The following is a 25,013-nucleotide window of genomic DNA, read 5'->3' as shown; positions in this document are numbered from 1 at the left end:
TCCATAGTAGCCACTCCAACTTACATTCCTGCTATACAAAATTTTCCTTTCCTCCACACTCTCACCATCACTTGTAGTAAGTTCTCTTATTTTAACATGTGTGAGGTGCGGTTTCCATCTGCATTTCCATGATGATTAGTGATGTTGAACGCCTGTTTTCATGCTCTTTTTGGCCATATGCATGTCTTTTTTGGAGAAACTTCTCTTCATTCCTCTGCCCAATTTTAAACAGAAAAAGTTTGCAGCTTTCTGTTGAGTTGTATGGGTTTCTTACATAATTTTTGTATAAACACCTTATCAGATATAATGATCTGTAAATGTTTTCTCCCATTTTAAAGTTGCCTTTTCTTTTTATTGATTTTTCTTTTGCTGTGCAGGAACTTTTTAGTTTGATGTAATCCCACGTGCTTACTTTTGCTTTTGTTGCTTCTGTTTTTGGTGTTATATTCATAAAATCATTGCCAAGACCAATGTTAAGGAGCTTACTACTGCTTATGTTTTCTTCTAGGAGCATTATGTTTTCAGGTCTTATGCTTAAGTCCTTAACCCATTTTTAGTTAATTTTTGTAAGTGGTATGAGATAGGCATCCTATTCCATTATTTTGCATGTGAACATTCAGCTTTCCAAACATCATTTATTAAAGAGACTATTTCTTCCTGCATTCAATATTGTTGGCTCCTTTATAAAATATTAATTGACTATATATGTATGGGTTAATTTAGAGCTCTTGATTCTGCTTCATTAGTCTATGTATACGTTTTTGTACCAGTACCACACTGTTTCAATTACTATAGCTTTGTAATATAGTTTAAATCAGGAGGCATGAAGCCTCTACCTTTGTTCTTTCATAAAATTGACTTGGCTATTCAGAATCTTTCGCAGTTCTGTAGGAATTTTAGGATTTTTTTTCTATTTCTGTGAAAAATGCCATTGGAATTTTTATAGAGAGTGTATTGCATTTATATATGACTTTGGGTACTGTGGACATTTTAACAATATTAACTCTTCCAATCCATGAATGTGGGTTATCATTCCATTTATTTGCATTTTCAATTTCTTTGATCAATATTATGTAGTCTTTGATGTATAGATATTTTACTTCCTTCATCAAATTGATTCCCAAGTATTCCTAAGCTGTGGCTTTTGCATACTCAGTCTTTGTTATGTTGAGATATGTTTCTTCTATTTATTCTATATCTAATTTGTTGAGACCTTTTTTTCATGAAAAAATGTTGAATTTTGTCAAATGCTTTTTATTCATCTCTTGAGATGATGATGATTTTTGTCTTTCATTCTATTAGTATGGTGTATCATTATATTGATCTAGCAATAGCACTGCTAGGAATTTACCCAAGGGATACAGGAGTACTGATGCATAGGGGCACTTGTACCCCAATGTTTATAGCAGCACTCTCAACAACAGCCAAATTATGGAAAGAGCCTAAATGTCCATCAACTGATGAATAGATAAAGAAATTGTGGTTTATATACACAATGGAATACTACGTGGCAATGAGAAAGAATGAAATACGGCCTTTTGTAGCAACGTGGATGGAACTGGAGAGTGTGATGCTAAGTGAAATAAGCCATACAGAGAAAGACAGATACCATATGGTTTCACTCTTATGTGGATCCTGAGAAACGTAACAGAAACCCATGGGGGAGGGGAAGGAAAAAAAAAAAAAAAGAGGTTAGAGTGGGAGAGAGCCAAAGCATAAGAGTCTGTATATTCTGAACCATCCTTGCATCCCAGGGATAATTCCACTTGATCATTGTGAATGATTATTTAACTGTGCTATTAAGTTCAGTTTTCTTAAAAAAAATTTTTTTTAATGTTTATTTTTGAGAGAGAGAGAGAGAGAGATAGAGTGTGAGCCTGGGAAGGACAGAGAAACGGTGACACAGAATCTGAAGCAGATTCCAGGCTCTAAGCTATCAGCATGGAGCCCGACTAGGGACTCAAACTCAGGAACTGTGAGATCATGACCCGAGCTGAAGTCGGATGTTTAACCCACTGAGCTACCCAGGTGCCCCTAAGTTCAGTGTTACAATATTTTTTTTAAGAATGTTTGAATCCATATTTATTCAAGGATATCAGTTTGTAATTTTCTTTTCTTACGGTGTCCTTATCTGGCTTTCGTATCCAAACAATGCTGTCCTTGTAAAATGAATTTGGGAGTGTGCCCTCCTCCACATTTTTTTTTGGAAGAGTTTGAGAAGGATTGGTGTTAATTCTTCTCTAGATATTTGGTAGAATTCACCAATAAAACTAGAAAATAATAAATAAAACTGGGCTTTTCTATGATGGGAGGTTTTTAATTACTGGTTCAATCTCCTTACTTATCTGTTAAGATTACCTGTTTTTTCAAAGCATAATTCAAACTTGTATGTTTTTATTAATTAGTCCATTTTTTCTAGGTTGTCTACCTTGTTGCCATATAATTGCTCATTGTAATCTTTTAATAATCCTTTGTATTTCTGTGGTATCAGTTGTAATGTCTCCTCTTTCATTTCTAATATTATCTGGGTCCTCTCTCTTTTTACCCTGGTAAGTGTAGCTGAAAGTCTGCCAATTTTTGTTTATCCTTTAAAAAAAAAAACACTGTTCATTTCATTAATCTTTTCTATTATTTTTCCATTCTATATTTCATTTATTTCAGTTCTGATCCTTTTTATCCTTCCTTCTGCCAACTTTGGACTTCGTTTTTTCTTGTCTTTTTTAATTCTTGTGGTATAAAATTAAGTTGTTTATTTGAGATCTTTCTTTTCCTTTCTTTTAAAATGTAAGTATTGCTATAAACTTCTCTCTTAGGACTTGTTAAGCTGCATCACATTAGTTTGGTATGGTGTGTTTCCATTTTTGTTTAAGATATTGATTTATCTTTTAATTTCATTGAAGGACCAATTGGTTGTTAAGTAGTGTGTTGTTTAATTTCTACATATTTGCGGATTTTCTAGTTTTCCTCCTGTTACTGATTCCTAGTTATATACCATTATGGTCAGAAAAGATAACTGGCATGACTACAATCTTTTAAAATTTGCTAAGACTTGTTTTGTCACCTGAAATGTGATATATCCTGGAGGATATTTCATGTGTGCTTGGAATGATATATATTCTGCTGCTATTGGATGGAATGTTCTGTATATGTCTTTTAGGTCCAGTAGGTCTAAAGTATAGCTCAAGTCCAGTGTTTCCTTATTTCCTTATAGTTCAAGTCCTTAGTTTGTGTATGGATGATCACTGAAAGTGGGGCATTAAAGTCCCCTGCCATGATTGTATTGTTAGGGATTGCTCCCTTCAGATCTGTTCAGATGCTCTGTTGTTGGTTGCATATATATTTATAATTGTTATATCCCCTAGGTGAATTCACCCCTCTTTTACTACATAATGACCATCATTGTCTTTTGTTACATTTTTTACTTAAAGTCTATTTTGTCTAATATAACTGGACCTGGTTTCTTTGGTTTCCATATAATATGCTCTCTTCTTTTGCCTAAAATAATTTGAGTTGGGTTTTTGCCATTAAAAGAGCACTGGATTAGTTTCTTTTTGCTATTGTAATAAATAACAAAATGTAATCACTTAAAACAACGCAAATTTAGTCCTTAGAGTTCTGGAGGTCAGAAGTCCTCTTGGGAAGAGGATCATCATAAGACTGTGTTGCAGTGACGTCTAGGAGTAGGGAACATTAGGTATATATGTGGAATGAGAGTGTAGTCTTTGTAACATGTTAGAATGAGTTAAAACTAGAGAAGTTAGGAGGGATAGGAATGGGGGAATAATTGATAAGACATACCCACTCACTCACCATATTGAATAGGTTGAACAGACATGACCCAAAGCTTTGTTTAATCTTTTTTTAAAATTTTTTTAACGTTTATTTATTTTTGAGAGAGAGAGAGAGAGAGAGAGAGAGAGTGACAGAGAGAGAGAGACAGAGCATAAGCGGGGGAGGGGAAGAGAGAAAGGGAGACACAGAATCCGAAGCAGGCTCCAGACTCAGAGCTGTCAGCACAGAGCCCAATGTGGGGCTCCAACTCACTAGCTGTGAGATCATGACCTGAGCCAAAGTCAGACACCCAACTGACTGAGCCACCCAGGTGTCCCCAGCTTTGTTTAATCTTAAGTATTCTAGTTACTATATCTCTGACTTGATGGCACCTGGGAAGGAAATTCTAATGGGGAAGATAACAGGCAGCAGGGACAACAGTGACAAAATATTAGAAAGTCCTTGAATATTCTTAGAACACTGAGCACATTATAAAGTACCTCTCAGGAGGCACATTAACTGTAATAGAGTAAAATAAATTTCTAAGTGTTTTGTTGAAACTCTAAATACATAAAATTTAATAGTACAATATATTGTGCTATAATTACTCAATTAATTTGTAAACTATTATTAAATATTCCTTTGTTTTATTATGTTATCTTACTAAAAGGAAAAAAAAAAGAACACCATAGGATGCCTTTTAAAGTTCATTCTTTATCTTTGTCTCCCCAAACTATTATTAAATATATAGTTTCATGTTACTCAACTGTGAATTTTCCTGTCGTACATCCTTTTTGAGGAAATAAATCATCATAAGAAGAAATGAATTATCAGGACTATATGTTTTTAATTATATTTCTGACTATAGAACAATAGGAAGAATGATGGGGGGGTGTGACAGTAGTTTCTCAAATGATTTCCCACAGACATCTGCCTCAGAATGATCTGGTATGTGTTAAAAATGCAGAATCCTGGGCCTCAAACCACTGTATATATTCGTTTCCTAGGGCTGGTGTAACAAAATGCCACAAAATGAGCAGGTTAAAATAACAGAAATTTATTCTCCCACAGTTCCAGATTTCAAAATCAAAATGTCCGCAGGCTGTTTCCTTCTTGGGGGCTCAGAGGCAGAATCTGTTCTTTGCCTCTTCCCTAGCTTCTGGCGATTGCTAGCAATCCCTGGTGTTCCTAGGCATACAGCTGCATAACTCCAGTCTCAGCTTCTGCCATCACTTGGATTTTTTCCCTATGAGCGCGTGTATATGTCTGCATGTGGCGTTCTCCTACCTGTGTCTGTCTCTGCATCTCTCCTCTTCCTACAAGCACTTGGGCCATATTGGATTAAGGTCCTACTCCACTCCTGTGTAAACCGCATTTTAATTTACATCTTAATTACATCTACAAAGACCTTATCTCCAAATAAGGCCACGTTCACAGGCATTAGGACTTTAATACATTTTTTGGGGAGATACCATAGAAGCCACAACACTTATCTAAGCAATAATCTCTGGAAACTGACACACAGACTTCTGCATTTTTAATAGTTAAAAGCTGGTGCCTTAAAATTCCCCAACTACTGATCTAGCAGCGAGTCAGGTTAAAATGTTGCCATTTGTGATAAACACTGAAGCCTGCAGTCATTCTGGTTTTTGTTGTTGAGAGGCCATCAGTTCTTCCAGAATTTCTGGTTTACAAAATGGAAGGAGCGTCATTTCTGAAATTATAACTGCTTACTACCCTTTTAATAAGAACACGAAGAGCATTTTAGAGCATTGTTAGTAATTAGATACTGTGTTATTTCAAATACAACAAAAAACTCCTATTTGCATTTTTTTACAAAGTGCATTAATGTATTTCTTCAGTATAAAGAAGAAAATCTTAGAAGTACAATTAAGATTTTCTATCTTCTGATTACTTAGAACAATGACTTCACTATATTCTAAGCTACGTACTGTAAGTTTTGTACTGCACTATGTTTTACTGAAAAGTGTGGCAAGGTTGACTAATTTCCCAGTGAAGACTGGCTGTGAGGCCCATAGCACAATTCTCTAACGTGGTCGCCATTGTTGGGAAACGTACATTTACCCAAGATAGTATGGGCTGGGCTTGGAATGTGCAAATTAAAGACAAAAATAGGGGACTGAGAGAAAGTAAGAAAATCAGCAACCTTAGCAATATTTTCTTAAAATAAGGTAAACATCGGGGCACCTGGGTGGCTCAGTTGACTGAGCGTCCAACTTAATTTCATCTCAGGTCATGATCTCACAGTGTAGGGCTCTGCACTGAGCACAGAGTCTGCTTGAGATTCTCTCTCCCTCTCTCGCTGCCCCTCCCCCTCTCAAAATAAATAAAGAAAAATTTTAAAAAAACAAGGTAAACCTCAATTTATAATTGAAATTCATTTTTCTATAATATACAACGTATTAGAGGTGATAATGATGACAATACCAATGGGATTGTGATTTTATAGAAAGTCAACACTACTTATGATGTCATAAACACTAAAATGCTTACTATTTTGTAGTTATTGTCACTCTCACCAGAGTAAAACAAAAGAATATGTTAAGCAAACATTGTATTTTTCTCCACCAGTGTTAAATACCCTTAATTCCCTACTCATTAATTCTTTGCCTTGATTAAATACTGGACATTCAGTGATTCATCATAAAACTGGATCATGTTGCCATTCAGAGGATTCAGTTATTAGCAATTGACTATAGTTTCACTACTCCCTTTTTCTAGATGCATGTCCAATGAGAAGGATTTTATAACTATCACATGTCAGGAACACCAAAATCATAGATAAATGTAAAAAAAAAATCATAGATAAATGAAGAAATTTATATTCCTTTTATATTCTTTGTCTAAAAAATCTACTCCTCATCACCAAATATTTATCTCTTGAAACACTAAACTAAAATTAATATTTTGTGGATATTTTTATAAAGCATGAAGTCTGTTACTTGTAAAGCTGATTTTAAAATGTTTTAATTACAAGCGTAAAGAGGGAAAGTATTTAGAGGAGTCTCAAGCATAGACATGTTTTATCCATTAAAGATCTCAGGAGGCCATTTTTAAATTCCTCAACATCTAGGCTTCTAGTGACAACTCTCATTTCTTCAATATCTGCCAGTGGCTTATGCGCTACTTGCACACTTAAAACTCACCACCTTGATGATGTGAACTGGTTTTTTTAAAAAAAATGAGGCCCTTGATATTTCTCCTTTCTTTCTTTTTCCCCAAGAAGAAATGTTTCATTAAGTAAAAAGTTAAATATTGCATCTTTACACTATGTATTTATATGTATTTATGTACTATATAATCTATTTTAATAAGAAAATGTAATTGTATAATAATAGTTAGCATATATATAGCACTTGTTTTGAAGCAGGCATTCAGTGAAGTCAGTACTATTATTAACCCCATATCCAAATGGTAAAACTGAGGTTCAGAAATGTTAAATAGCTTACCAAAGACCAAACATCTAATAAATAGTTTTCTTGGGATTAAAACCCGGGGCATTTGGTTCTAGAGTGTGCTCCTAAATGTGATGCTGCACTGGGTATGTTTCAGTAATTCAGGTTTTCTTATGAAAATCCATCATTTCTCTTTGTTTGGGGGAAAATCAAGGTGAAATGGAGAGCATAGATTTTGAAACTAGACAAATCCTGGGTTCAAATACTCAATATGATTTTTAATAGCTCAAAACAGTGGAAATATTATTCAACTTACTGATCATCTGTATAGTCATCTGCAAAATAGAGATAATTATACTTTACAAGGTGGTGGTAAAGATGAAATTAAACTATACAGATCAAGAGATAGAGCCTGGCACTGTTTTGTCATTTAGCTGGAACACTGCAGGAACACCTGGGTGGCTCAGTTGTTTGAGCATCTGACCCTTGATTTTGACTCAGGTCATGATCCCAGGGTCATGGGATTGAGCCTATGTCAGAGCCTGCTTAAGATTCTCTCTCTCCCTCTGCTCCTCTCTAGCTGCCCCTCCCCCCTGACTTCTTTAAAATAATAACAACATATATTGCAGACCTTTACCTGAGATCAGTAAAGGAGAGATGAATTATTAATAAATTATGTTTGAGGGGTGCCTGGGTGGCTCAGTCAGTTGAGCATGACTTCGGCTCAGGTCAGGATCTCACATTCTGTGGGTTCAAGCCCCATGCCGGGCTCTGTGCTGACAGCTCGGAGCCTGGCTGCTTTGGATTCTGTGTCTCCCTCTCTCTCTGCCCCTTCCCCACTCGTGCTCTTTCTCTCTCTGTCTCTCAAAAATAAATAAACATTAAAAAAATAAAATAAAATAAATTATGTTTCATCAGCATCCTAATCAATTAAGGATTTAAAAAAAATCATGTTACACCAAAACTTCTAGATGCATTAGAAATTTCAACAGAGTGTGTAATATACTAGAAATAAAAGACAAAGACAATGCCAGGATCATAAACGTGAAAAGAAAAACAATCTATCCACTTAACTAAATAAAAATATAAAATATTTATCAAAAGGCAATTTTTTAAAATTACCTAAGAGAGGGAAAGTTATACATAACACATTCAAGAGATAAAAATTTAATATACTTAATTTGAGATGAGGTCTCTCAAATCCAAAGGGAGAAGACCAACTCCAAGTTGAAAATAAGCAAAACTCAGACTGACTAATTTACGAAAGAAGAAAATTGAAATGCTCTGTCAGCTAAAAAATTATAAATTTAAAAGACCTCTTCTTCACATTTCAGATCACCAAAATTTAAAACCATAGATAATACCCAGTGTTACAAAGAGCAGTGGAAAATATTATGTATAAAACATTGTTTAGGAGAAGTGTAAACTGACCTATCACTTTTGAAAGATGACGTAGAAAAATACACCAAAATTTATCATATGTTACCTCATTTACACAGGAATCCCACTTATAAGTGTTTAGCCTAAGGAAATAATTGTACTTGCAAAATACTTTATGAACTAAGATCCACATTATGGCAGTGCTAAAAACGTAAAAAATAGAAAATAAATGACCATTAATACGGCGATTATTGGCTAAATGTATTTATATGTATCTTTTTAAACAATAAGAACGCCACCATGGAAGATGCTCATAATATATTAGACAGAGACATATGGCTGAAGACCATTTAAATCTATATGTTATGATACTGTTTCTATGTGAAGAGATATGCTTCACTACCCATATATCTATAAACAAAAATTACATATTCTTTTTCCATGTTTTTACTGTTTGGAGTTCTAACAATGATAATTAGAAAAATAAATGTAATTTCATTTTGAAAAGTTAATTATGAATTTAGTTTCTCTTGTTTATGTTTAGTTTAAGTGTATATGTACAAATATTTTTAAGATAAAGGTGTATGAGTTTAAATATAACTCAGATTTTGAAGGGTTAATGTAATATAATCTCTTTACTGTTTACGTTTTAGAGTTAAATTTTATATTTAGATATTTTAAGAAACTTCAAACACTTTCATTAACCTACCCAAAAACTTCTTCCAACCAGCACTGTCATTTTGCTCATGCTATAGCCATACAAATGAAGGAGACAGAAAATGTTCTAGCTTTTCATATCCTAGAGTTTCTCTCAGTCTCAATCTCTTCAAACTATAAAGTCTGCTTTGAAATTTTTGACTTAAAAGGGTAAGATGGCTCAAGCCACTTTTACACTGTACAGATGAGGTGAAATTTTTCTTTTATTGTCATTACTGTTTAAATCATGTTGAACTCCAAAAACAATGTTAAAAATCAAGGCTACCTTGTCTTTTAAGTTACCAAGCCAATGCTCAAATTTAGAGGATTTTATGGTGACGGTGTATGTATGCATGTGTGTGTATTCTAGGGATGTGTACATGTGTATGTGTTGTGTGTGCATATGCATATGTATGTGTGTACCTTGTGGTGAATATGTGTGTGCTCGTGTATATTGTATGTGCAAAGCCTATTAAGAGAGAATATCTTAAAAATTCGATACGTGCAGTGCATTTAAAATGAAGCAAATATTTAAGTTTTCCCATTTGCAAATAGTACTATGGATGACGAAAAGGCTGTAATCACAGGTGCAACCCCTGTAGGCTCAAGGTAAACAGCAGCAGCATCACCTCTCAAGTCAAGTTTATAGGGTAATTACATTTCTGAAAATTCAGGATCCAGTGTCCTGTTAGACTGAAATTCAAATCGTGATCAAAGGATTTCATGCAAAACTGTTTACTCTAAAATGTTACAAATGAAAAAAAAAAAAAAAGAATGCTTAATTTTATACTAGAGCACCATAAAACTGCTTCTTCTAACTGCTTCCATTCTTCCCCAAACTGAAAAGTCAACTCTAAGAGCACAGAACAACAACAACAACAACAACAAAAAACAAAAAGCAAAACAAAAACAAAACAAAACAAAACAAACAAAAACGTTCATGGTCTGAAAAAAGGTTAAACTCAGTCTAAGAAGTGTAATACTGAAAATTGAAAAAATGTTACATTTTTAAATTATTGTTATTATTTACTTTTTGGTTGCTCAAAAAGCTTAGAAGTCTTAAAGAAGTATGGAATAATTACATATTTTACCTTATTTTGTTTTTTTACATTTTTATTTCTTTTTGCATGTTCTTCTTTCCGTTTGCTTTTTATTCGGCTTTATGAAAGATAAAAAGAAGTAAATGTGGGATTTGCAAAACGATTAAATGGGTGAAAGAGGAATGTGTTTCTCTGATTCTTTTATGTTTTGTTCAGGTTTTCTTGTTTTCCTAGTAGTACTACTGTTTTATTTTATTTTGTTTTTTAAATGAAGTAGAAAAATAGGAGACTATAACTATAATCCTAATTTAGGGAAATAGTTAAAAATTGTGTTGAAGAAGATTCTATTTTACTTCTGTGAATAATCTATTTTGTCTGGGTCATGTACAAACACACATATAAAAATATGGGATAAGAAGCTTAAGTGTTAGAAAAAAACAAGCTTTATGTTACAAATCAAAAGGTATAAAACTATGCAAAGAATGCAGGCTAAATAAAAGGATAAATATTATTCAATAAAAACATGCATATTTCGATATATAATAAGATTTTACATTTCTTGATTCTATGTGGAACAGAAGAAACAAAACCTCAGGTTGCAATAGGTTTTTTTCTGCAAAAAGTATTTTTAAGGGTACAAAATGGCTAAAATGTGAGTTCCTCACAAATTATGTCATATTTTATGAATTCTGCCACCCTGAACTGCCTTAAACACTTTCAAAAACAAGGTGGGGTACTCATAAGTAAAGTCATTATTTAACTTGGTAAACTGAAATATATAAGCCTCTTGAGACTTCATATTTTTTTAAAATGTCCTTTACTATTCACTCACTTATAAATATAACTTTGTGACTGTTCCAATGATCAGACCAAACCAATAAGACAATATCCAATAGCAAAATGTTTCTTAGGGGTTGTGATTTTTAAAAGGACTGATGCATTATGACCACAGTAAGTATATGTATTTGTAACAGATCATCTAAATTCTGAGTCTTTTTATTTGATATTTATCATAAGTAAGGCAGACACACATGCTTAGCAGTGGCGCTTGTAGGATGTAGAAGAAAATAGTACTTATTAGAAACACACAGAAGAATTAAATATTAATCATTGAAATATCAACGTTTAAGATAGGAATGTATCATTATATATCCATGAAAACATTATTTGCTTCTGTGTAACAAAGAAATGATGGAGTGAATCAGTAAGTGGCAAAATAAATGAAAAAAAGAAACAATGAACTGGCTACAGAAATGCATTTATGAAATGAACTTTCTTAACAGCCTCTTTTACACATTTCAGAACACATCTGCATTTTTGCCACCACCCCCCAAAGAGTAAATAGTCTGTTATCCCATGATACCAAATTCACTGAAACCAAAAAGCAAACAGAAAATTCAGTAGGGCAGATTTCCACAAACTGATCACGTCCAAAGAATTACCCAGGATGCTTGTTAAATATTTAAAAGCCCCAGTTCCATTTATATCTATTGAATCTAAGTCTCCACAGGAAGGTTCTTATGATTGGGCAAGATTTGGAAGCACGCAGTATGTTATAAAAATATTCAATAGATTATAAAAAGTCACCCTATGCTGATTAACTACCCCCCTTCTTAAAGGTTGAGAAAAAGAGGGAAACAATCCTGTATCAGTTATTTTTAAGTGTTTGGTCCAACATAAAATGGGAGAAAATGTTCAAAGTTTCTGTTTTAACATCCAAATAATGTACTTACTACAGTTTTCAGCTTTTCTGTTGTCCCGGATCACTATTCTTTGGTTGATAGTGCTGAAGAGTGTTGTCCAATTAATGGTATGATAATAACATAGGTTGCTGTTGTCAGTAATATAGATGTTTCCTGCACTGATTTCCTTCAGGGACTGGAATTGTAGAGAAGTGATGCCCTGTTGTTTGAGGATAAGCAAGGAGAGGCCACTAAAGAGAGGGAGGGGGGAGAACAGAACAATATTTATATGTATATATTAATAAATATTTTCTGGCCATGACTTACATTCTTGAAGTAAAATAAGGATGTCACATCTTACTCCAAAAAGAATGCAAATAGATCATAAAAAAGAGGTCAATAAACTGTGACCTGAACATTATTTATTTACATGCTATATACCAAGTTTCAAAAGTAATCACTTGACCCCCAAAAGGAAAATGTTCATTTTTTAGAAGTATAAATATTAATGATATCTGTATATCTATTTACATACTTAGTACGAGTATATCTGCTCACTATTTTCCCCACTATCCCCTAACCAAATAATTAAGAGCATCTGGCTGGCTCATTTGAAGGAGCAAACAGCTCTTGATCTTGGGGTTGTGAGTTTGAGTCTCACATTAGGTGTAGAGATTACTTAAATAAATAAAACTAAAAATACTAAATAATTAATAAATGTTTATGGAATGATTGTTTATCTACCTAAAGTAAGACCTTAATTCTACTCTATTTAATAAATGTATATATGCTTTCAGAGGGTAAATATTGCAGAGAATGACCACAGATATTTAGCTTTAATTTATACCTCAGAAACCAAAGTGTAATTGTAATAGTTGAATAATGTATAAGTAAGGATAAGGGACATTAAAAATTGAAGAGAAGAATGAAATTAAGCTAAAAGTTAAAAAAAATACTCAGAAGGCTTGGACAACTGGGGAAAGCATCTCTAAAAATTAAGTAACAACTATAGTGTGGAAACAAATTATCATTTCAAGAAAATTGTTTTAACATAGCCCACATTTTGTAATTAAGTTCCTTTTCCATTCTCTAAAGAATCATGTGTTTCCCACATTTAAATCAACTAATGAACAATATTTTACATTTTGGAGATCAAAGCTGTCCCCTTTTGTTTTATTTATAAATCTAAATATACTTTGCTGTCAACTCAGCTCAGAAGTTTTTCCATGCATGTGTGTGTGTGTGTGTATATATATATACACTCACATACACACATATATTATACATTATACATGTATATACATATACATATATTCTTATATCCATATCCATATATATATATATCCATATATATATATATATTTGCCTTGAAAATAAGCTGATATATATACTTAGTATGTGCATATTAAACTGAGATGTAATTCATTCTCTGAAATCTGTGCTCTCATCTTGTGCTGTTTATTACAGTGTGAATAATGCTTGACAGATTTTTAACATTTGACTCAACAGATAATAAAAGTTGGTTGCATATAGCATTTGAATAGACTGTATCTCTCAACTATGCTTTTTTATTAAGTACTTTTCCCCTTTATAGTGTAAAACCTCTTACAGATATACCAGTTTTAATAGCAAAATTCAATAATATTTCTGTGAAATATTATTACAGAATATTTGATGATAATATTGATTTAAGGCATCTTTCCTTTTTAAGCAGAAAAAACTAAATCCTTTTATGTAAATCAACTTTTAACTGTTCATAAATAAGAATCTCATACAGATGAAATCTGAAATAAAATAAAGCAGTGCTTTAATAAATATTAACTTGTTCATTTTTACTATGTGAATAAAAATATTGATATTGGGCCTTTAGAACAGTGTCCTTCTGAGCCCTGATTGTTCTGTCCACTTTTAACCTGCATTGCACTTAGACTGGTGAACCAAATCCTAAAATATATCACCCTGTGATACATGGTTCAAACGCTGGCACCAGAAACAGAACAAGAGCCTTCTGGTAAAACAGCATGTGTAACCCACACATGTAAGCCAGTCCCAAGTCATCCAATGCCATTTTTTAATTATAATAACACATGTTTGGAATAAAAACATTTGATTTTATGGGGTCCTATTATGTACTCCATCCTACAAAACACTAATAATTGTTTTAAGTGATAAGGAGTTGAAACTCAAACTGTTTATTCTGCATACTTTATTTATTTGTTTATTTATTTGGTATCCTCCATACTGTAAAGCGCAGTCGGGGTATTTATCATTAGGCTTACCTTTGGAATTAAAAATGGAAACCAATATTTGTAGAATAAATATAAAATAAAGGAGGCTGAAACTGTGACATACGTATGCATAATGCTACTTTTGAAATATGAAATACTTGTATCTCTGAACATATATACACCCACCTGTAGAGTACTCTTCCACCAATGGTCACCAGGTTAGAAAAAACACTGAAGTCAGTCATGTTTGGAGGCCATGACTGTATGTTCAAGAAACCTAAAAAGATAAGGGCAGTAAAAAAACAAAACAAAACAAAAAACTCAGAATATCATTGTCTTAGTAACCATATTTAATACTGATTATTCTTGAAATATGGTTAAAATATATCGAAATATAGGAGGTAAAAATAAAAACACTCAATATTCCTATTTTGAGTCATTCTATCTCTTATTTCTTCTTCCAAGATTGAGGGCCTTTCTCAAAATTCCCGGGCCAACAATACTCCATATAATGAATATCAAACTAATGAGCCAAAAATCTAGGTTTCTCAGACACATGGAATCATAGAACTATACATATTAAAGGATTTCAATTATTCTTAATTTGAAACATTTTTCTAAAATCAAAATACTTAGTCCAATTAGATAAAGAGAAAAATACAGCTTTAATTTTTCTGGAAATCCTTTCCTACTTTACACTTATAACACCATTTGTCTACATTGCATCCTAAGGCATTCATGTATATATTTAACCTTACTCATTTAATTTGCCATTCTTTGACATAAATTCATATCCAATTTATGTCTATGAATCCCCTATCAGCTAGTATATAACAGCCCTGAACATATTAGGTGCTCAATAAAATATGTGCTAAATGAACGCTCCATGTCATCCGTGCCCAACAGTACTTGTGAAAACTAATTAGCAAAACATGGATTCAAAGACCAGTTGACAACAAAAAAGTAACAAAAATTTCAAGGATATTTTATTTTATAAATTCCATGGGCTTTCCAAATGTGCACAGATAATATTTCAAATAGCATGCATTTTTAAAATTAGAATTGGCCTTGAAAATAAGTTGATTTCAATATCATGTAATATTTTCAACAAAACACTAACATTCACAGAGCTCCTAGCACAGCAATCACACTTTTAAAACTTACCTGTTATCTCTCGAACGGTCCGAAAGACATTCAGTTTCTCTGGGTCTATGGCTTCAATTGCATTGTAAGGGTCCCTAGCGAATCAAGAAGAGACACAGCCAGATTTTAAATTACATAAAGGAGTGAAAACATAAGAAATTGTGACTATAGTTATTGCACTCAAATTCAATTTTAAGTAGCAATAGAAAGCTTAGCAATGTCTTGTCCACTTTTCCACACTACAGAGGGAGAAGGATTAAAAGGTGCTTTGAGGACATTTTTGATGATATGAGCTCTTTGTTGAAGGCTCTTCTAGACCTAGAGGAATGGTCCAGGTTGACTATCCTAAAGAGGCCTCCAAATGGAACAAATCCATTTATAAACAATTTTATTTCATTTTGCCTTTTAAGGTTGTTCTTAGTTAGGAAAAATACACTCTGTGAATAACTTATGGTGAGGATAACTGTCTTTTGGGATCCTCAAAGCATTCTAAATTGCTAACAGCACCTACAATTTCATTAAATGGATATTAAAAAAAAATGAAGTCAAATTTTTCTTTTTTGCTGTATCCTTACATTTGTTAGTGAATTTTTATAACATTGTATGAAAGTTACTCTTCATAAGGATTATTTAGAGCAGTCTTGTTCTTATCCGGGTTATTCATATTTGCTTTCATAAAAACAGGAAATATTTGCTTCCATATTTATGAATCATACTAACATCTGAAATAAAATTTATAACAAATTTAATAATATCCCAAAGGTGTAAATTTTGGAGATTTAAAAAATACCATTTCCTAATGCATAAATATATTTTGGCAATTAATGTTATTGACATATAGATGCCCAGTCTTTTAAAAATATGAACATAGGACACCTTTTAGAATTAAATATTTAATGGATTTTTTCAGAAGTTTTCTTCTTAGGAAGATGCCTTTCATGTATAATATACTGAACATTCAAAATAATTACAAACTTGAATCTTAAACATAAACACAATACCAAACATTTCTCAGTAATTCAAGTAATACCTTATGCTGTTTTAAGGAATACATTTTATTTTTAAGTTTTATTACTTTGAAAGACAACCTGGGAAATCCTGGGCAAGTAGAGACCTCATATCACTATATACCCTTCAGAGAAAAATTATATTCATTGACCACTTCTCAAAAAAAAAAAAAAAAAGAAAAAAGAAAAAAGAAAGCAAATCTAAGAACAATGAACAGGTTTTCTTAGAAGCATGTATCCACCTGTAGCAATCAACTGAGTTTTATTCTTGCTGTGTACATCTGTTGTTTTACATCTTTGAGAACCTTCTTTTTTATTTGGGGAGTAAACAATTGGATAGAATGATATATTGGATGCAGCCTTAATAGGGCTATCAATCAAGGTGCTCCACAAACAGATAGGCATATGGTCTATCTTAGGAATCTGAGTCTGAACCTACAGACATTTATTCATAGCATTAGAGCCTTAAAAACACTATTAGCTCCAGTAACCTTGATCTCTGGAACCCCACTGTACTGGCTCTCTCAACTTGGTTCATCTGGGTATGCTCCTATACCATGAAGCATCCTATATCTTAAAAAACAAACAAAAAACAAACAGGCAACTACAGAAACTCTGCTTGATTAAAAACAGTTTCAAACTAAGAAGTGCAATTGACACAACGTAATACTAGTTTAACGGGGAGTGTTATGGAAGGCTTGGAGAAACACTGTAGTTCCCCCCATAAGTCGCACATAATTAAGATTTTCCTCAATGTGATATGAATGTCTCTCAAAAGCTTAAAGTCTAAATTAAATGTTCTGGTAAACTTGTTCTATTTATAAATGAAGATACATTGAATGAGTAACTATGCTTTTGCTGAATATGAAGCCAAAAAATTAGTTCACCATGGGGGAAAAATCTTGTTGTTACCATTTTTTTAACATGCAGAGACTTCTGTACATGGACATATCAGATCTGCAGTAGAATAAGCTTTCAACATTTGTTCTCTGATGGAAGGCAGTGTATAGAACAGCTCTGGTCATATAATCAAATATCTTGGCTTTATTGAGAAACACTCAAAATTCAGGGCAAGCACACAATAATGGGGTCAGTCCAAACCTATACTGAGAACACTTCTAAGTTGCCAGGAATGAAATGAGTTCTGGAATGTTCATATGAAGCCCAATGGACCACAGAAATTTTATATACTTAATTTGAGAGATTCAGGACTCTCATAAAATAAGTTGACAGAATCCTACTTACCAACTTCAAACTACCTACAGGGAGTTGCATCTTATAGCCACTTGAAATCCATAGTGCTTTAAAATCAAGAAATTCCCCAGCTAAATTCAGAGCCATGTGAAAGAACATTATGTCCACCCTGTCATTGTATTTGGTGATCCAAAATAAAGCTCAGGATAGAGAGAAACATATTTTTACAATTCCACTGAAATTGCTTTATTTTTCACTAAACCCATTATCTCTTTTCCATTGTTTATCATCATGATACTGTATTATCTAAGCACTTTGTGTCTGTGTCTCATTGTGACACAGCATGAACATGCTTATTTGGTGAGCATTTTGTTACTCTAAGTACATGCACATGACCATTGTCAAACATGACAAAAGATGAAAGGTGAACATTCCTATGGATAACACTGATCACAGGTTTGCCTGTGGTTCCCACTCTAAATAAAAGAGCAAGAGTGCCTAGTCTATAAACATGCCAATTAAGTTTCTTGAGTTCTTGAGACACCTGGGTGGGGCAGTAAGTTAAGTGTCTGACTCTTGATTTAGGTTCAGGTCATGATTTCAAGTTCATGAGATCCAGCCCCGAATCAGGCCCTGTGCTGAGTAGGAGCCTGCTTGGGATTCTCTTTATTCCTCTCTCAGCCCCACCCCCCAAAACTAAATAAATAAAAATTAAAAAAAAAAACTTTATTGAGTTCTTTTATATATTAAAATTTTAATTGACAAATTGACAGTAAGCTTACTTATTGCAGAAACTTGTTTCTGAAAAGTATAATCTCATCTAGTTATGATTTTTGCCTATTTATTTTTTTAATTTTTTTTTTTAACATTTATTTATTTTTGAGACAGAGACAGAGCATGAACGGGGAGGGTCAGAGAGAGGGAGACACAGAATCTGAAACAGGCTCCAGGCTCCGAGCTGTCAGCACAGAGCCCGACGTGGGGCTCGAACTCATGGACTGCGAGATCATGACCTGAGCTGAAGTCAGCCGCTTAACCGATTGAGCCACCCAGGTGCCCCTTGCCTATCAGTTTAAAGAAATACCTTAGCTATTTTACCCAAAGCATCCATGAATTTAAATTAAAAAAAGAGAGGGAAGGAAGATTGAAGGTAATAGGAATTGAGGGAAAACATGTCTTTAATTTACTAGAAGCTTTTTACTTAAAGGACTCCATGTTACTCACATTTAAAGTCTCTCTCTACATGCACACATTGTATGCATGAATACACATAATGCCTGTACGTTTATAAGATGTCTTGGGCTTACTGAATTAACTTTTTATCAGTACTTTCCTAAGATTAAGAGAAAGGCTTCAGAATATATGTTTCATACTGGCATGAGACTGGGAATGAGAACTATCACATATCACATATATATTTGTCCTGGAAATCCCTTATATATTATAGTTGAGACATAACAATATTAATTATAATGTTAATATTAAAATATTCCAAGCTATGTACTATTATTAAGAAGAAATAATAATCTTCTGAACTAAGGGATATGACTTATTGCCATGAAAATAACTTTGTCTTTATTTGTTTTTCAATAGTCTACAAAATAATCTGTTACACTGTGTGTTGTGTTATAAACTGGATATAGTCATTGAGATTTTTGTTTAGCACTGCCTTCTTTGTTATTTTCTTTCTCTCTCCCCTTTCCTCCTCTCTCTCTCTCTCTCTCTCTCTCTGTCTCCTTTTTTTTTTTTTTGTACCATTTAATGTTTTACAATATGCCAGGTACTTGACTAAGCACTTAAAAATAATTTTTGTTTTTAAGCCCTACAACAACCAGAGAAGGTAGGTATTTATTTTAATCCCTACAACAGCCAGAGAAGTTTATTTAAATAAACTCAACTCTCAACTTTACATAAGAAACTGAGCATTTGACATATTATGGAAGCCACATACTCAGTAAAATTGTCTACAGTGGAGATTCAAATCAGTCTAGTCCGGATCAAGTTACTGAAGTAGGAAATTTAACTCTTACTTTCTGAGCTCATTTTTTAGGAGAGGTTTTGTTTACCATTATATTTTCAATCATGCGAGTCAATTTTCTATAATTCATTTTCACCCGAATCAGTTAGCAAGGTTGTTTCCCTTGAAAGTCAGGATGCATCTAGTATTTTGTAATGATTATTCTCATAAATTTGTGAATATATGGCATCTATTGTGCAATACATGTTTTTTATTGTGCAATATATTTTTATATCTTGACATATCTGCTTCCCTTTTTTCCCATTTCTTTATTAGTATTTACCCTATTCTAGATGTTAGGTCATTCAGGATACGTAAAACCATTTTACAATTAGTATAAATCCAGTCTTTTGATAAATATGCTCCATAAGGAGCCAAAACTAAAATAACAATTCCGAACTGCCCTAGATGGTCTTTTAAACCTCCCCATGCATGGTTTATCTATAAGATTAACAATCAGTGGGTGCTTTTGTTGGTTTCATTATCCTTCTACACTCACAGAATTCTTGCTGTGGTTCTCAATGGGGGCAATATTACCCTACTGAAGGGAAGCTGGGACATTTGTAGAGGTGTATTAGTTGTAACAGATTAGGGGACACTACAGGCTTTTAGTAATAACCCCAAGCACCAAAAAATTAAATGTCCTTCACAGCAAAGGTTTGCCTTATGTCTTGAACAACCTTAAAATGTCCCACCCAATTAAGGACTCATGTGCACAAACTTCATAGTTGATCATACTTGGTGTGTAATTCTGTATTCATGTTGCCTCTATTTCAATGATATTTAATTCCATCTTCCCCTTGTCATATAACAATATGTCTGTTACTTATTACCTATTTCAGTGGTCAGCTGTTCCTCTGCTCTTTATTTCCCCATACTTCTGGCACAAAATGACTTCTATCCTTATTTCTAATAAATCCAAACTTTCATTACAAAGTAGAAGCTGAGCATTTTCCTATCAATACACATTTTATTATACATTACTTTTGTTGTATTTCTTCTTTAAATTACAATTGGAGAATTATAATCACTTCATAAAATTATTGATATAGGTAGGCTATATTATCTATGATTTTTATTTCAGAATTCAAAAGGAAGTATGAAAATACTATGTATAAGATGGATGTTGCACCTGATTAGAACAAAAACAACTTTTCTAGTGCAATTTATGACATTATATTTTCCAATATTTCCCCACACTGATGGACCTGAGGCCAATTCGTTTATTATGCCCCTGTTAAAGCAGGCAACGTGAATTAAGTGGGTATGTCTTCCTCTTTCTCAGAAGATGCTGTTAACATGATATGATCTTTCATTCATGGTGATATGTGCTTTTGAAAATAGTTACAATGAGGATATATTGTTTTAGTAAATGTCATACATGCATTCAATTATATAGGTGCACTTAAATGCTGACCCAGGTCTCCTACCCAGTAGGGCCACGGAGGTGAGGATAGCAATGCAAATGGGTTCGAGGGTCAGTAGCAACTATGGTAAGTTTGGTTATCCCATCTCAAAATGGCTAGAACTGGGGCACCTGAGTGGCTCAGTTGGTTGGGCGACCAACTTCAGCTCAGGTCATGTTCTCACAGTTTGTGAGTTTGATCCTCACGTCAGCTCTGTATTGACAGCTCAGAGCCTGGAGCTTACTTCAGATTCTTTGTCTCTCCCTCTGTCTACCCCTCCCTTGTTCACACTCTGTGTCTGTCTCTCAATAATAAATAAACGTTAAATTTTTTTTTTAAATGGCTAGAACTACACAGCTCCAACAGATTGTTGCCATATAGGAGGGTGTGCTAAGGGTAACCAAGTCTACATATTTTTAATGAGAAGTTAGAAATCTTGATGATATCTATTTATTTTGTAAACATTGTTTGGGCTGGGGCAGAAAGTGTGGACATACCATTACAGTATCTGGCATGAACCCATATTAAAAGCTACATTTTAAAGTAATGGTTTATGCAATAAGATCTACTATAATTTATTTGTATGGGAAGAAATACTTTGTTCTATTTCTCTCACTTTTCCTATTTGGACACATTTATCCATGATGTGTTAAATTATTTTGCTTCTAGAAATGATGTGATATATGTTTAGAGTTAAGATTTTGAATTGAAATATGTGAGTAATATTCTTTATCTGTAGCCTGTAGCACTAATATTTAGGGATTAAGAGTAATATAGATAAATAGATAAAATATAAAGTAAAAATATTGACACTTTTATTACAATTGAAAAAATACAAACTTGGTTGTTTTCCCAGTTAAAATCAGCAGGTGGTTCTGTAATGAAGGAGCCAAGAAAATGTTACAATTTTTATTGCTAAAATGAAATTCATTTAATAGATTTCATATAATAATACTAATTTCTTAACCTAAGGAAAGAGAAAAAGATACATCAAGGCAAAGAGAATTTCTAAAAGTTTAAGAGAATTTCAACTTACTGATTTGTTTTCTATGAGAGATTTTTTTTAAATTTTTTTTTAATGTTTATCTTTATTTTTGAGACAGAGAGAGACAGAACATGAGCAGGAGAGGGGCAGAGAGAGAGGGAGACACAGAATCTGAAGCAGGCTCCAGGCTCTGAGCTGTCAGCACAGAGCCTGACGCAGGGCTCGAACTCATCAACTGCGAGATCATGGCCTGCGCTGAAGTTGGATGCTCAACCGACTGAGCCACGCAGGCGCCACTCTATGAGAGACATTTTAAAAGAAACATTAAGGGAGCCTGGGTGGCTCAGTTGGTTAAGCATCTGACACTTGATTTTGGCTCAGGTCATGATCTTATGGTTTGTGAGTTCCAGCCCCACATTGGGCTCTGTGCTGGCACCATGGAGCCTGTTTGGGATCCTATCTCTCCCTCTCTCTCTGCCCCTCCCTGCTTGTGCTCTATCTTTATCTCTCTCAAAACAAATAAATAAACTTAAAAAAAAAAAAAGGAATATTAACTTATGTTTCCTTGAACTAATCAGTTAGAGTCTGAATGAAATTCCTCACTGTACCCATTGATACAGTTTCCCTAAGCATATCTAAAAATATGTCAAGCTTTCTGAAATTTGTAGATTTGAGGAGAATGTCCTACAAATACATTTTAATAAATATATAAATGTATATTGTCAAATATAAGTAGTTACTACACTCATAGTCTGAATATACCTCAAAACTGTGGTTTTTACTATCACTGATGGTAAAATCCGGCATTTGACTTTGCTGAAGAGGAACATTAATGTCGGGCAGAACTCATCTGGGTCAAAAGGAGTCAAACAGACAAAGCTAAATAATCCTTTAAGCTTTGTCTACACTTTGTAAAATAATTTTCCGCAAAAATTTAATACTGACCCATGAATACCAGTGACAAGGAAGATCAAATTCCCATTGATTTTGGTGCAGTTTATGAATTTGTCAATGTTACTGGAATCCACGGTCTGAGCTGACATCAGTGATCCTGTGCCAATGCCATCACAAGCTGTAGAAACAAGACTCACAGTCAAGGAGGTGAGAAACTTTGATCTCAGTCAAGAAATCATTGCATTTTTATTGTAAAATAACTGTTTTTCAATTATAAAATGGGAAAAAAAAGTTCATCATAAGAAATAAACTGTTTTCTAACATAAAATAATCATTCATTCATGCAACATTTACTGATGGGCCTACTTTAAAATATTGTCCCTGCGTTATAGTCTAGTGACCATGACTCATAAAAATCATATCTTATATCAAGTCCCAGTATACCCACACAGCACATACATAACTAAAACACAACTTTTAACAATCAACACTAGCCCTTGCCACATAAGGTCAACTATTTTCTCATCTGTTCTAAGATATCATTTTTAATACTTTTAAATCACTTGAGGAAAATTATTTCATGGCCTAATGATGGTCTACAACCTGTGGTTTTAAAAATATTGGTCTTATTAAGAATATATATTAAACAAAGTACTAGTGAAATGAGTTGTAATCAGAATCAAGAGCCATTTAAGTATTTACATTTAAATTCTTAAATTGAGTGTTATCTATACTTTCTGAGCACTACTTAAAGACAAAACAAAACAAAGTATGTGTATTTGTGTGGGTGCGTGGAGGGGGTGAGGGGGGAGGGAGGGAGAGGGAGAGAGGGAGAGAGAGAGAGAGAGAGAGAGAGGAGAGACAAAGAGAGAATGTAGTCTAAAAGTAAGTCTGAAGTTTGCCCTTTTAAAAGGCACTTTTTGATACTTTGGAGAGCTTAATATCGTTCAGAAAATTTGGACTCTACTTTCATCCTGCTTAATTTAAGTTTCATTCTGGTAAGGAATTTGAGTACTGCAGCTAGAAGGGATTTCTTTCTCCACTAATATTCTATGACATGGATTATCTGAAACATTTATTTGATACTTACAGTAAACTTTCTTGTCATTTTATAATCTCTCAAAATAGTTTTGAAGACCTGGAGAGTAAATATCATGTTATTTGTCCCTTTGCACCCCTTCATATATACAGCAGATCATTTAGCATAGAGTGGCAAGCGACTAAGATGGGTTCTTGATGCTAAAATAATCATGTGATTCCTTGTTATATGCATACTTCTAAGATCTGCTACATATAGAACAAAACACAACTTTTTTCCTGTGTTTCTATCAAAGTGACCTCTGAATTTTACCTGCATCATTTACTATAGATCATACAAAATCAATAATACACACTGTTGAGACAGTTAGTACTTTGGGGAACTATTCAAAGCCCTGGGAAAGTGTGTGAGGGAAGGTTTGGTATGGGAGTGATGTGTTCAGAGAAGCGAACTTAGCCGGTCCATTAAGAAGTACAAGGAAAAACCTTGGTGTAGGTCCCAGTTCTAGCCAAAAATAATCTCAGCTATTACTCACCTTTTGGGCAAATATCAGTGCAAGGTTTACACATTTTAATCCCATTTTCTTCCACTTCCATCTTGGAACTAGGGCAGGCACGCACACAAGAACTGGAATCCACCACAAAGTTATCTGATTTTAAAAAAGGTAAAATGAGCAATAATGGTGATGCTCAGCAAACAACTTTAAAATAAGGTATTTTAGGGCTTGACAATGATTAGCATCATTGGTAGCATACACGTCTCTTTCCTTAAAACATCTCCGTTTAAATATCTCAGCCTGAAATAGAATCTATGAGCATCCACATTCAAATCCAAGGGCAGCATGTGTTAACAATGGTTAGTACTTGCTTGACTACTGCTCCACATCCTGAATTGCCCCCAAGATAGAGAGAATTTCTTTTATAGACTTAGGAAACTACATGACATTTAGTTTGTGTTTTTCAATAGTTCCACTTCATTTCATGTCATGATGCAAGTTTGAAGTCTAAAAATACTTCAAGTTACATGAGGTACAAATGAAGCTGAAGTTGAATTGCCTTGGATCAAGAAAGTGCACTTCATATCCAGGAGGAAATGTTTAAAATGTGTTCTATCTT

General features: G+C 33.6%; 1 protein-coding gene across 6 annotated transcripts in view; it reads right to left on the bottom strand.

The window, feature by feature from the left end:
- The window catches only part of ERBB4 (erb-b2 receptor tyrosine kinase 4), a 1,148,410-nt gene that overhangs the window by 281,867 nt on the left and 841,530 nt on the right, over positions 1–25,013 (bottom strand). For all 6 annotated transcript variants that reach the window (XM_058706132.1, XM_058706147.1, XM_058706154.1 and 3 more), the window contains exons 8-12: positions 24,434–24,547; positions 22,911–23,037; positions 15,378–15,451; positions 14,400–14,490; positions 12,037–12,236 (exon numbers count right to left, since the gene is read on the bottom strand). In XM_058706132.1, coding sequence (XP_058562115.1) covers positions 12,037–12,236; positions 14,400–14,490; positions 15,378–15,451; positions 22,911–23,037; positions 24,434–24,547 — 606 coding nt within the window. The remainder of the gene's footprint in view (positions 1–12,036; positions 12,237–14,399; positions 14,491–15,377; positions 15,452–22,910; positions 23,038–24,433; positions 24,548–25,013) is intronic.

This window comes from Neofelis nebulosa, chromosome 2, assembly GCF_028018385.1.
Source record: "Neofelis nebulosa isolate mNeoNeb1 chromosome 2, mNeoNeb1.pri, whole genome shotgun sequence".
Taxonomy (NCBI): Eukaryota; Metazoa; Chordata; class Mammalia; order Carnivora; family Felidae; genus Neofelis; species Neofelis nebulosa.
The sequence above is the reverse complement of the archived record's forward strand: the minus strand, read 5'-3'. Positions and strand labels throughout refer to the sequence as shown.